The following is a 14,095-nucleotide window of genomic DNA, read 5'->3' as shown; positions in this document are numbered from 1 at the left end:
CTAAAAACGTAGGTACATTATTGATATTAAACCTTGATAATATTCTAATCCATCATAATATACAAATCGAATTATCTCAAATTTTTAACATCTATTATTGGTTAGATTCTAATTGCCTCACAGCATCCGTTATGCCATTTTTTGTCCCAACAGTATTTTCGCTTGATGTGTTCACAGTACTTCTAGGGGATTAACCGCCGAAGGTTGATGGCTATATACATAACAATATGAGGTCTGCGCGCCTGTATAGTACAGTTGGCAGTGCTAAAGACGGCAGTCGAGTTCTGGTCACAATTTGTGCCAAATTAAACAGTTTATAGAGAAAAACTTTTACGAATGTACAAAATTTTGCAAAGCAATTATTAAAGATTTGGCAGTAAAATTTGTAGATTGTGATTAGTTTTATCAATTGATATTTTGATTATGTAAGTAATTGTTTAAAAATGGAAAGCCATTTGTTATTACATAAAACAAACTCTTCATTGATATTTTGCAAGGTCGATTATTATTAGTTTGCCGAGACGTGATTAAAAACTCATTTAAATATTTATTATTATTCATTGATCAATGAATTAATTTATATATATATCACGCGTCTATGTAATAAGATATTATTGTAAAATACGTGCCACTCAATGTAAATAGCTCTTATCTATTAGGACAGATCAATAAAATTTTCATAAATAATATACGTTTTGTGATAACGATATGAGTACCTAGGACGTACTCGGGGACTTATTTTAGTTTTAGAATAATCTTTGATATTATTTTATTATGATTTACAGATAATCCAACCTGATTCATAATTTAAGCACATAAATAGAAGCAATGGTGTTAGTGTTTACAGCTATAATCATAATGTGTACAAATATATTAAGTGTTTCTAGCGTGCCTGTAAAAGGTATGTTTACTTTTTTATTTATGCTTGCATGATCCATTTTTAAATCTCGTATATTTTTTAGTGTCAATCAATATTATAAAAAAATTGTGTTTGGTGAAAATAATAGACATTGTCATTGGTGGTATGTACATACTGCAATGATACACCTATGTTTAAACTATCATAATGAATTTAGAAGAATCGATTCCGGTTTGAATTGTCTATCTAAAGCATAATGGTAGATTATTATAACATCTACGTATGTAATAATTATCTACGTAGATACTCAATTTTTACACGTGATCATTGTATCATTAATTGATCATAATCATCATCATATGAGTAAGAAATACTGTATTGAACTCTAGTATGCAGTATGCGTCAGTATACATTCATAATAATAATTTTATACTATGTACGTAGTACGTACCACACCATACATAATTATTTTATGAGTATTTATGAATTAAAAAAGTAAGTCTACTTACATATTTTGAAATTTAAGATTTAATAGAGCCGTTAAAAAGGCTGCGTCAAATATAATTAATAAATCGAAGTCTAAATATTTTTATTCATTAAAATTCATTAAAGTCCTAATAATCTTTCAGATGAATCACTAGAAAATGAAGTAATCACATACAACTTCCCGTTCGTGAGACGAAAGCAATGGGGTGCTTTGACTCCCAAACAGATCCTACCTCTAACGGTCCCGGTACCATACGTTGTTATACACCACTCGTTTTCCCCCCCTGCTTGTGCGGATTCAAAGCAATGTGCAGAGGCTATGAGATCTATGCAGGACTTTCATATGAATACAAGGGGATGGTGGGATATAGGTTACAAGTAAGAACTGTTTTTTACTAAAGTGATGTTTAAAAACAACTTAGAGTAGTATAATATAACAAACAACTGTGCAGGTACTTATCTAGGCTAAGCTAATTTTTTTTGTGAGTTGCTTTTATTTTGATCAAGTCTAACGAACTATACTCGTAAATGAATATGCTAGGATATTTAATTTGATAAAGTACCTATACTATAGAATTTCGATAATAATTATTCTAGAAATTATCTTGAGGTATAAAGGAAATTCAATATTCCTTATTCATGTATTTGGGTAGTCTGACCACTGGCCGATAAACATGTTATTGATAAGTCATGATAATATGCGACCATCACTCATTTATTTGAAAACTTTTTGAAAACTTTGAAAAAATTTATTAATATGTAAAAGACTTGAAATAATTGAACACTCGGTAATCTACTAAGCTAGAATTGACATTATTTAAGTATTTTTGTAAGTAGCTAAACTCCATTTTAAGCAAAGAATAACTATTTTAAAAGGAAATTTTAAGGCTGGTTGCAGAGCTTCACCGACCATCAGTGCGTACGTCAGTCGCGCTTGTCATATGTATGGAAATTCATAAACCGTTCATAGCTAGACCGACCATACGCACGCGTATTGTCATGCGCAAGACAAGATAATCTATCGCAAGATAATCTATAGTATTATCATAAATTATAGACAGTATTGTTACTAGTTGAATAAGAAAAGAAAATAATTTGATCACACCCCATAAATGTATCTAGCATAATAAGTCACAGTAATAAGTATCTAAGTACTTATATAGCTTACGTACGTTTGTAGAATCAATGTATGAGCACGTGTCAGGTTTTTGTCAAGTACATGTTATTTATACTATATTGCCTTTTAATTCTAGTTTCGCGGTGGGCGGCAACGGTGCTGCGTACGAAGGGCGTGGTTGGAATGTTTTAGGCGCTCATTCATTGCATTTTAACAGCGTGAGCTTGGGCATATGCCTCATTGGAGACTGGTCACGTATGTATTAACTTTAGTGAGTCATAAAATGTATTGGTATGAATATATTATGACTAAGTTTTATGGTAGTAACCACCAATGGTAGTAATAGCTGTGGTAGGTAATAGGTAGGTGGTAATGACGTTTGTGCATCATTTCCAGTCTATAATATTATATTATATATATCTATTTTATAATGTTCAAATGTGGTAATGCCATGACGCGAACTTGAAATTTTACTCTCAACGCGTCTAAATAAGTTTCCCTTCAAAAACTTTCTTCATAAATAAGATTTAGTTTACAAACTCATGGTTAAAAACAATCTAATATTTCATTTCACGATATAACATAGTTTCATGCTATGTCTAAAGGTATTTATTTAAAATTTTCCCTACAGCATGTTGTCACATTTCCGATAGCAACGGCTATTATGTCCTTAGATAAGAGGTTAAATTTTGTTTATGATGCACACATACAAATTACAAAACAACTGTTTTCTTTTTTTTTGTTTCAATCAAATCCATAAATCACTTTCGACCTGTATCGCTATCGTTCACACGTTCAATCTGTATCAATTAAGTCCACAATTCCTATTTAATAATACCTAAATTTTAAGCCGCTTATCTACCTACATTGCAGTTTTTTAATACCTTTTTACGTCTTTTTCAGATGAATTACCACCCCAAAATCAGTTAAAGACCGCTAAGGCCCTAATAGCAGCTGGAATTGATATGGGGTACATTAAACCTGACTACAAGCTTATTGGCCATAGACAAGTTAGAGATACTGAATGTCCAGGAGACGCTCTCTTCAACGAAATACAAACTTGGGAACATTACTCCCCTTTTCCAAACAACGCTAAAGATTTGATAAACGTGGTAGAAATCCCGGATACCATTCGAGAAGAGTGGAAGAACAATGGCACTTTGGTTTCGTAACTTTTGAAAACAAAATTGGTTTAGGTGCAATATAATATTATGGTGTACAGTACTGAGTACAGGTGTTTTCTGTTTGTAGGTACAAGCATTTTAACTTTATTTATTGTGAAATACCTATGTTGATAGTTCCTTGATAAGAATAGATACCTAGCTTTAATTCTGTAAATAATCTGTATTATTAGGTATTTTAATAAAATAAATATCACTATATAATCATTGTTTTATTTACTTTCTTGTATCAAGCCCATATTTAGAAGATGACAATAATTATTATTATGAGCTACATATTGATTTAATAAAATAAAACCTTCAAAAAAATGACTGACGCAGTTCTGCGATCGTAGTTTTTTTATGCATTTTAAAGATGTTTGGTAGTAGGTAAAGTTGCCGGTCAGCTTGTTATAATATAAAATTTAAAGCACCAACAACACTACCAGTGTTTTAATTGTGGTGGTGACATTTAGCTATCTGCTTCTTATGTTGTTCTGGCACGAAAAATATAAATAAATATGTAGATTGTAGGTACGTCTACATCATTTTAATGACTAATTTATTTATCACTAGTGATCCGCCCCGGCTTCGCCCTTGGTAGATATTTCGAAATAAAAGGTAGCCTATGTCCTTTCTCGGTTATCAAAATATCTCCTTACCAAATTTCATGCAAATATTGGTTCAGTAGTTTAGGCGTGATTGAGTAACAGACAGACAGACAGAGTTACTTTCGTATTTATAATATCTATTGTATGGATTTGTATGTACAATAAATTATACATTAAACATGTGACAGACAGTATTATAATTAATATACGAGGAAATGGATATTGATCATTTGATAACAAAAAATATTATAATAACAATAGACTTCAAATTGCCTCCAAACGCTATTATGTTGTTATAATAATTATAATATTATGTTCCTATGTGTGAGTCATACTCGTGGTGCATTTACATCAAACGAACATAGAGCCTATTAGAGTAGCAAAAGCAAGAGAATTTTTTTGTAATCTTTTAGTGTAAACGAAATTTCGTATTCAGTGTTGTTCAGTATAAGAACATTGCATGGAATCTTTTCGAACGCATTAAGAACAACGAAAGAATTACACTAAAAGAATTTGACATAGTGGGATTGGAATGGGTATTCGCTCCTTTCATCTAAATGCACTGTGAGCATAAAGTTAGTGAGAGAATTATATTCAACTAGATTACCGCCAGCGGCTTCACCCGCGTTTTCAAAGAAAAACCCGTGTCGTTATCGTTCCTGTGGAATTTCAAGAATAAAAAATAGCCTTTGTCTTATTCTGGTTCTTCAGCTACCTACATACCAAATTTCATTATTATGGGTTCAGTAGTTCCGTGGAAGAGTTATAAACATCCATCCATCCATCCTCACAAACTTTCGCATTTATATCTAATTAATTATATATTTTAAAATAGGTATATTATTATATAGTAGGATTATAATGAACTAGCTTTCCACAGAGTTACTTTCGCATTTATAATATTATTTATTATTTTTACATTTTGAGGTAATCCCCTGGTTGAATACAAACAATCATTAAAAGGATCTCTTTTTCTTATTGCGAAAATGCTACGAAATATTGATCTATCTTAAAGCTAATTAAGTTGAAGGAAATCACAAATTAAAATACGATTTACACGTCATCCTCGTGTTTCAAAGGTACTTTGGTACTTCCCAATGTAAGACAAGATAAAAAATTCTTGGAATAGGTCAAAGTGTACGTATTGATTTGTAACGTGTACGGTCTACGTCAATCACTGCAAATATATGCGTATGAATTTGCTAAAATGCTATAAATAGATATAAACGTTGGTTCTTGTATAATTTTTTTTTTAATTGGATGTGACGATGTGTTTTTAATTTTGTGTGTAAGTGGATAACTCTAGGTACTACTTATTACTCCAGATGGGTATACCTAAACTTAGCTATTATACGATATTATGCTAATAAACAACCAAATTGGATATATGTTCATTTACCAAAGAGTTGGTTGCAGTATTTCATACGACAGATAGTATCAACTATTGCTGTAGCACAGATAATTTTAATACTATACAGTATACCTACAGAGTACATACACCTTAGTATTATTATTTACTATAGTAGAGCCATTTTAATAGGCAACATTTGACAGTTCAACAAAATTCAACAACGTAACCTAGTAACGACGACATAGAATAACATGATATTTCGTTTTGTTAGAACTGCACATTTGCTTAACTTTTTTCAATTACGATTACATATTATTTATAATAATAATGACCGATACAAGTAATTTTAAGATTTCATTTTACTGATAAACCATCCTAAACATAATAAACAATTTCTGAATTGAAGAACTGACGTCGCTATAATTTTGTGTCAATAAACCTTTTTTCTTTTTAAATACTAGAGACGTTACTCTAAAAATCGAAATCTGACATCTAGAATCGAATGCATTGATTACTTGTGAATAAAAATCATCATAAATTAATAAATTCGATTGACAAATGTTTCAAATCCGTATCGATTAATACACTTTAATCGATGTTTTTAAGCAGGTTACCTCTCTTCGAAGATAAAATTGATAGACGTCAAATGTTGCCTATTAAATTGGCTCGACTATAGCTTTCCGCCCGCGGCTTCGCTCGCGCAGTCAAAGAAAAACCCGCATAGTTCCCGTCCCCGTGGGGTTTCCAGGATAAAAATTATCCTATTTCCTGGGGTAAAAAGTAGTCCTAATGTCCTTTCTCGGTTATCAAAATATCTCTATACCAAATTTCATGCAAATTGGTTCAGTAGGCGTGATTGAGTAACAGACAGACAGACAGAGTTACTTTCGCATTTATAATATTAGTATGGATTTCAGGCTGTCCAGACTTCCATGAAATTCAAATGTTTTTGAATTTTGAAGTTTCGATGAATCTATGAATAAAAAACTCAAACTGAAACATTTACATTTTACATATTAACTATTACTGTCAATTCGAACTGTCAACTGTCAACACGCGCAATTGTGCTGTTGGAGATTTAATTACGTATATGTGTTTAAACTATGTTATTTTGTGTGTGAACGTTATTAATAGTGACTCTTAACAGTGATAATCCTGTGACATTATTAGTAGTGCATAGTGTTCAGTGTTTATCCAGAAAAACTGTGATTAAAATCAAAATCGTGACATTCCGTTTTTTCGAAACTTTTCCACTACCCTCATATTTTTTGATAATTATTATAACCATAATGTCATAATGTCATTTGACGTTTGGAAAATTAATCATTAGTGTTGCCATATAATAATTTTAAATTTGCCATGAGTGGAAAAAATAGTAGTAATTTTACTGGAGTTAAAAATCAAGCTCTTAGTCAACAAGATAACAAGAATTCAACTCAAAGTAAAATATCACCTAAGAAACCAGTGCGGGGGAATAATATCACCAATAATAAGAAAACCCTTGCTCAACAAGTATTTCACCCATCTCTTTTTAATAGACAGAGATCTATTTCACTTACGGATTCGGTATCAAAAGAGTGCGGAGGAACATCGACAACCTTATTAAGCTCAGAAATAAGTTCAAACACCGCAGATATGCCTGGTCCAGATTCTGAAACGCTTACCACTGAAAAGCAGCCACCGGCTTGGCAACGCGTACCTTGGAGCAAAAAACGAAAAGTTTCAGAGCTATCACCTCCCTCACCTTCAACTCAAGTTGGAAATAGATTTGCTAACCTACCCATTGATCTCACTGAAGATGAGAATATTGCGCCAATGCCAGTCAGCAAGCCTCCCCCCATAATTCTCTATGGTATTGAGGATCTTAATGAGCTCACAAAACTTATAGGTACAGCTGTAAGTCGATCTGAGTTTAACTACAGAATAGTAAACAAAAACATCATTAGAGTAATGATGAATACTATAGAAAGCTACAAGAAAGTTATTTCGGTTATACGAGAAAACGGTTTAATCGGCCATACTTTCACACCTAAAGATTCTAAATGTTACCGTTTTATCATCAAGAATCTTCACCACAGCACACCGCACGAAGCTATTCGAGAAGCAGTTGAAGGTTCTAACAACAAAATTGTGGGTGAAATTATTAATGCTCGCTATGGCCCAGAGAAATTACCAACGTCTACTTTCTTTGTGTGTGTCGAACAAAGTATTAATAATCGTGAAATTAAGAATATTCAATATATCTACAACCAAAAAGTTAAGATAGAAGATCCACGTAAATCTAACTCCATTGTGCAATGCCAGAGATGCCAACAATATGGACACTCCAAAAATAATTGTATGCGTCCGTACAGATGCGTCAAATGTGGTGAAGGACACAAAACCTCAGAATGTATGAAGAAAGACAGATCAACACCGGCTAAGTGCGCCTTATGTTCTTGTAATCACCCAGCCAACTACAAAGGATGTGTAGTATATAAAGAGATTCTAGCACGCCGTAATAAATCCCGCACCACAAGGACCAACAATAACATTGGTACAGCTCCTCCCACTGTTAGCCCCAATAATGTGCCAACCCCAAGCGAAACGCATCAGAGAACTTATGCTGCAGTCGTTTCTGGAGAAAGGTATAATAGTAATCAAGAGCTTAGGCAGGACGCCCAGGAACAAAACAACAAGTTAGAACATATCCTAATAAAACAAAGTGAAAAGCTAGATATTCTCATTCAACAAATAGGCTCCTTGGTGAGTCTCATCTCTACCCTTATATCAAAAATTACAAAATGACTTCTCTTATCATAGCTGCCTGGAACATCAATGGCATTGCTCCCAACACAAATGAACTTGAAACATTCCTTAAAGAAAACAAGATTGACGTCTGTCTTATCTCAGAGTCACATACAACAGAAAGAAGTCAAATATGCATACCTGGCTTTTGTGTTTATTTTACTTCTCATCCAGATGGCGTTGCACATGGTGGCTCTGCAGTTGTTGTAAAAAATAATGTAAAGCATTGGCTTCTGGAACCTTTCCCTGCAAAACACCTTCAGGCTACAACTGTAAGAGTAGAAGACCGTCTCGGCGCTATTAATATCTCTGCTGTCTACTGTCCGCCTAAACATAGAATTAGTGATGATATGTTCACTTCGTATTTTCGCACTCTTGGTAAAAGGTTTATATCAGGAGGGGACTGGAATGCGAAACACACACATTGGGGCTCTAGGCTAACGTTAACCAGGGGACGCGAACTTAAAAAATCTGTAGACATGAATTATCTAACAACATTGTCAACAGGAGAACCCACGTACTGGCCCACGGACAGTAACAAAATTCCGGATCTTCTCGACTTCTTTATCATAAAAAATATTTGTCCAAAATACACTCAAATCGAATCCAGTCTTGACGGATCTTCAGACCACACTCCAATCATATTACGACTCAGCATAGGTGTTATTAGTTCCACTCCAAATAACGACACGCTTTACAATTATAAAACTAATTGGGTGAACTTTAGAGAATACCTTGACGAAAATATCACACTAAAACTTCAAATGAAGTCGGCAGATGAAGTGGATAATGCTTGTCTTTATATTACAAACCTCATTCAAGTGGCTTCATGGATAAGTACTCCTGAACTAAAACACAAAGCATATAATACTCCTACTCCTATTGAAATTCGTGAAAAAATTGCTGAGAAGAGACGACTCCGGAGAGTTTGGCAGATATCTAGAAATAGAACAGACAAAAGTCGCTTGAATCGTGCTATCAAAGACCTTAAAAATCTTCTAAAAGAAGCCAGAGATAATTCTATAAGAAGCAATCTCGAAAGGATGTCTCCTGATGCTCATGGAGTCCACTCGCTTTGGAAAGCAACTAAAAACATTCCACAACCACAGAATTGTTCTCCACCTATTAGATCAAACGACTCGTGGGCGCGCACTGATCAAGAGAAAGCTGATGTCTTCGCAAGCTACCTAGCTAACATCTTTAAACCAAATGAACCTAATACACCCGAGGATCCTGAAATAGACACCATCCTTAAGCAAGACATTCAACTTTGTCCACCCCTGCGCCTAACAACGCCACGCGAATTATCTAGACTTATTTCCTTAATGGACTCCAAAAAAGCTCCAGGCTTCGATTTGATTAACGCTAAGATCCTTAAAGAACTCCCACGAAAAGCAATCGTTTTCCTCACTATTCTTATAAATAGTTCACTTAAATTATCGTATGTTCCTGCCCTTTGGAAAATCTCGCAAATTGTAATGGTTCCCAAACCTGGGAAACCAGCTAATGAAGCACAATCTTACCGTCCTATCAGCCTTACCCCGATCTTATCCAAGCTATGGGAAAGAGTAGTCCTGCATAGATTGAAAACCCAACTACAGCAAGATCAGTTGATTCCAGACCATCAATACGGATTCCGAGACCAGCACTCCACGGTAGAACAGGTTCATCGCGTTTACCAAATTATTAGGGAATGTCTAGAAAATAAGGAATACTGTTCGGCCGCCTTCCTCGATGTCCAGCAAGCTTTTGATCGAGTGTGGCACAGGGGTCTACTTTGCAAGATCAAACAGTTTTTACCTCACTCCTATTACTTACTCCTTGAATCTTACCTCAGCGAAAGGATGTTCCAGGTTAAGGTTCATGATGCCAGATCACAACTCTTTGCTTGCTTAGCTGGAGTCCCTCAGGGATCTGTACTAGGCCCGGTCTTGTACAATATCTTCACCAGCGACCTTCCCCATCACCCAGGGGTATCTATAGCAACATTTGCCGATGATGCCGCATTTCTAGTATGCAATCCAGATCGCGAGAAAGCTAGCTATACTCTACAAAATCAGCTAAATAAAACCCAAGATTGGCTAGATAAGTGGCGCATAAGAGCAAGTGCGCCTAAATCACATCATATTACATTTGCACTTAGACATGGTCTCTGCCCGCCTGTCCATTTGGGCCAAGAAACTCTGCCACACTCTTCTTGCGTGAAGTACCTCGGCTTCTACTTGGATCGTAGGCTCACCTGGAAAGATCATATAAAAAAGAAGAGGGCAGAAGTTAATTTCCGCTTCAAAAACTTACTTTGGCTCTTGGGTAGACAATCCACTCTTTCTCTAAGTAATAAACTTAGAGTGTACTGCGCAGTAATAAAACCTATCTGGACATATGGTATTCAACTCTGGGCCTCCGCTAGCGAATCCAACCTAATGTGCATGCAAAGGGTGCAAAACAACATCTTAAGAGTGCTCACAGCAGCACCATGGTACACTCGCAACTCTGAAATTCATGAGTATTTAGAAATGCCTACAATTAAGGATGAAGCTAAAAAATATCTCAAAAAGCACACACAAAAACTTAGAATGCATCCAAATCCCCTCTCACAGCAATTGCTTAAACTAAAACCCATGAAACGCCTGAAAAGAGCTAATATTGATGTCGAGCTACATTAGCAAGGGGGATTAGGGCACTGGCTCTTAATTCTTCAACCGCCAATTTATTCTGATCCAAAGTATCTGCTCATAGTCAATTGACTGATCGCAGATGATTATAATTAAAAAAAAAAAAAAAAAAAAAAAATTTTACATATTATATTAATTATTTAATTCCGACTTCTTCTAGAAGCACTTTTGAATCCTCATAACATATTTAACAGTATTTTTAACATTTGCAATCGATTCGAAAAGCAGTGTCTATGGAGAAGAAAAAACACTGTTTGATCTCACTAACTAGTATTATTCACTATCTTTTAAAATATAATTATTTATTATTGTACACTAGCTTCCGCCCGCGACTCCGTCCGCGCGGATGTCGGTCTTTGCGTGGATGGTTTATTTCTCCATTTTGAGTAACTCGGACAATGACATCTTATAAATATCTATTGGACCCAAATACGGCTAGGTCTATAATAATACGCAACGTGTGTTCGCGGTACCTACTACAGAACAACGTCTATGGATAACTGAAAAATTGAGATTAATTTTTTTTCTACGTATTTTTCCAGGATAAAAAGTATCCTATTTTACGCCCAGGATAATAAGGTATAATTATACCAAGTTTCATTGAAATCGAACCGGTAGTTTTCACGTGATGTCTTCACATACAGACAGACAGACAGACAGACAGACAGACAGACAGACAGACAGACAGACAGACAGACAGACAGACAGACAAAAACTTTTTTAAACACATATTTGGGTTTGGTATCGATCCAGTAACACCCCCTGCTAGTTATTTTTTCAATATTTTCAATGTACAGAATTGACCCTTCTACAGATTTATTATATGTATAGATTAAGGCGTACAAAATTGTAGTAGGCAGCACGTGGTTGCTCAGCTAGTATCTAATAGGAAATGCATTGAAACGGTAGCGGGAATAAATAAAAGGCATTTATAATTGTAAACATACTTTAATGACAAGATGATTTTCACAAAAATATTATTTCTTACAAATTCCATCATACAATATAAATAGATTAGAAATTTTTGCTTATTTCATATTGATAGGATTTTTGTGATGAAGTATTTAAAATTATATTCACATGGAGATATATACTTAGGTACCCATATATCACATAGTCTTTAAATATAGGGAGATATAATTTTATTTGTAAACATATATTATCTGTATTATAAATATAACTTTTCGCAGGTTTTTATAAACATAATATGGAAGCTCATGATATAAACAATGAAAAATAATTAACAGATTTCCTTTATAAAATATCGTAATGCAAAAGTAACAAAGCACCTATAACTATTACACTTATATTGACAGTATATTATAAAAATATTTTAGCTTACGGTTAGGTAGATATTAGAATAGAATAGAATAGAATAGAAAACACTTTATTGCACACAAAAACAAAATTTACAGAAACGATATTATTATTACTTATATAATAAATGTACAATTTGGCGGCCTTATCGCTTAAAAGAGATTTCTTCCAGGCAACCTTGGGATATAGGAAAAATAAATCAGTAAAAAGGTAGATAGTGCATAAATACATACATATACAAACTGTAATTATACATAGATAGATAACTTAAGAATCAAATAATATTATACAAAAACAAAGGAGAAATGAGCAGTATAGGAATACAAATATTAGAAGAGAGGAAAATAAATTTACATAAATAGATAACTAAATCAGCAAAGAACATAGACAAACAGCATTAAAGAGATAGATAGTAGTTCTTAACAAGAGTTATAATATTGTTAAGAATGTAACATAATATTGTTAAGAAAACATCAATAAGTATTTAAATATTTGCTATTTAAATCTAAGAATAGCAGAAAATACAGTTTGTATGGGGCTTAATTATACAGACAAAATAAATGGGTGATGAAAAAAAAAACTACAAATATTAAAATTAATCATTGGTAATTGGTATCGGTGATAACAGCATTTTTTATATTTACCGCATCATTAGGTATAACGATTTTACTTGATTTTAATCTCAATATAAAGACAATAATTATTGATTCTGCATATATAAACTGAAGTAGAACTGTGACGTCAAATGTAAGTATCGTTTTACGTCATCTTTACGCAATTACATTGCAAGCACATGCAAGTACATATAGAGTTTTTAAATATTTTAAATAAATAAATACGTATTGAAGAACGTCGTGTTACACAGAAGATTTAATATTACAAGAAACATATTATATGTTTAGTCATGCTCAAATTAAGAATGCTAAACAATGTCTGTTAGTAACTTATATATAGCCTGAATAGCTAGGATTTGGATTTCCTGTCCTATAAGGTCCTGTCATACGTAGTTTGAACTTTGGAGGACGTTAGCTTTTTTTTTGTCAAAAATATGGAAAGGAAAGGTAACGATGGATATAAATTTGTGTAGAAAAGTTATCGTTTTATAAATGTAAATAAAATGCACGCAAGCTCGCAGGCTTCAGGATTCTATGAATCCAAAAATTATCTAACATTTGCCTCCATTTTGCTCTATATTTAGATAGAGCCTTTTACTTTGTACGAAAAATGCGTTTTAATTTTGCTAACCTTTTTTATTTAAATGTATATTTGGTATTCGTAGATATTATTTTAAAGATTTTTTACTACTAGGAGAGTTTATTTATATTGATATATCTATTTTAAACTATCTTGATAATTGATTTAAAATAATGCTTATAAAAAGACATGCGCACTAAAAATATGCATAAAATAGATATTTTTAGTCTGCGTAAGTAGTAATATTATGAAATTCAATTATTTAAAAAAATAGAGCAATAAAATATTTTTATATATGATATAGGTAAGATATTATCGTTATGGCAACTTAGTTGTAATTTGTACAAAATTCTTGCGGTAAACAAGGTTGAATTTCCTTTAGCAATATTCTACGATTCTTATAATATTTCAGAAAACAGATTCTGTGTTTATAACACATAAAGCTTAGGTATAGGCCCGGTAATTTAAAATTTTAGACGTGTAATGAAAAATATATTTTAAAATAAAAGAGAGGATAAAATTAAGTGTTATTTAAAGC

The 14,095-nt window shown here is 33.2% G+C and overlaps 1 protein-coding gene across 2 annotated transcripts; it reads left to right on the top strand.

Moving 5' to 3' along the window:
• The first annotated feature begins 258 nt into the window (after positions 1 to 258).
• LOC123700121 (peptidoglycan-recognition protein LB-like) lies at positions 259 to 3,681 on the top strand. Of its 2 annotated transcripts, XM_045647252.1 has the most exons (5): positions 259 to 425; positions 786 to 901; positions 1,489 to 1,723; positions 2,599 to 2,717; positions 3,366 to 3,681. In XM_045647252.1, exons 2-5 carry the CDS (start codon positions 829 to 831, stop codon positions 3,632 to 3,634), a joined length of 696 nt encoding a protein of 231 aa, XP_045503208.1. In that variant the 5' UTR covers positions 259 to 425; positions 786 to 828; the 3' UTR covers positions 3,635 to 3,681. The 2 variants fall into 2 exon arrangements, with proteins under 2 accessions (XP_045503208.1, XP_045503209.1); XM_045647253.1 differs by lacking the exon at positions 259 to 425 and having other exon boundaries at positions 631 to 901.
• The last annotated feature ends 10,414 nt before the right edge of the window (positions 3,682 to 14,095 follow it).

Source organism: Colias croceus, chromosome 19 (genome assembly GCF_905220415.1).
Source record: "Colias croceus chromosome 19, ilColCroc2.1".
Classification (NCBI taxonomy): Eukaryota; Metazoa; Arthropoda; class Insecta; order Lepidoptera; family Pieridae; genus Colias; species Colias croceus.
Note: the sequence above shows the minus strand (reverse complement) of the source record. Positions and strands in the feature narration are given on the sequence as shown.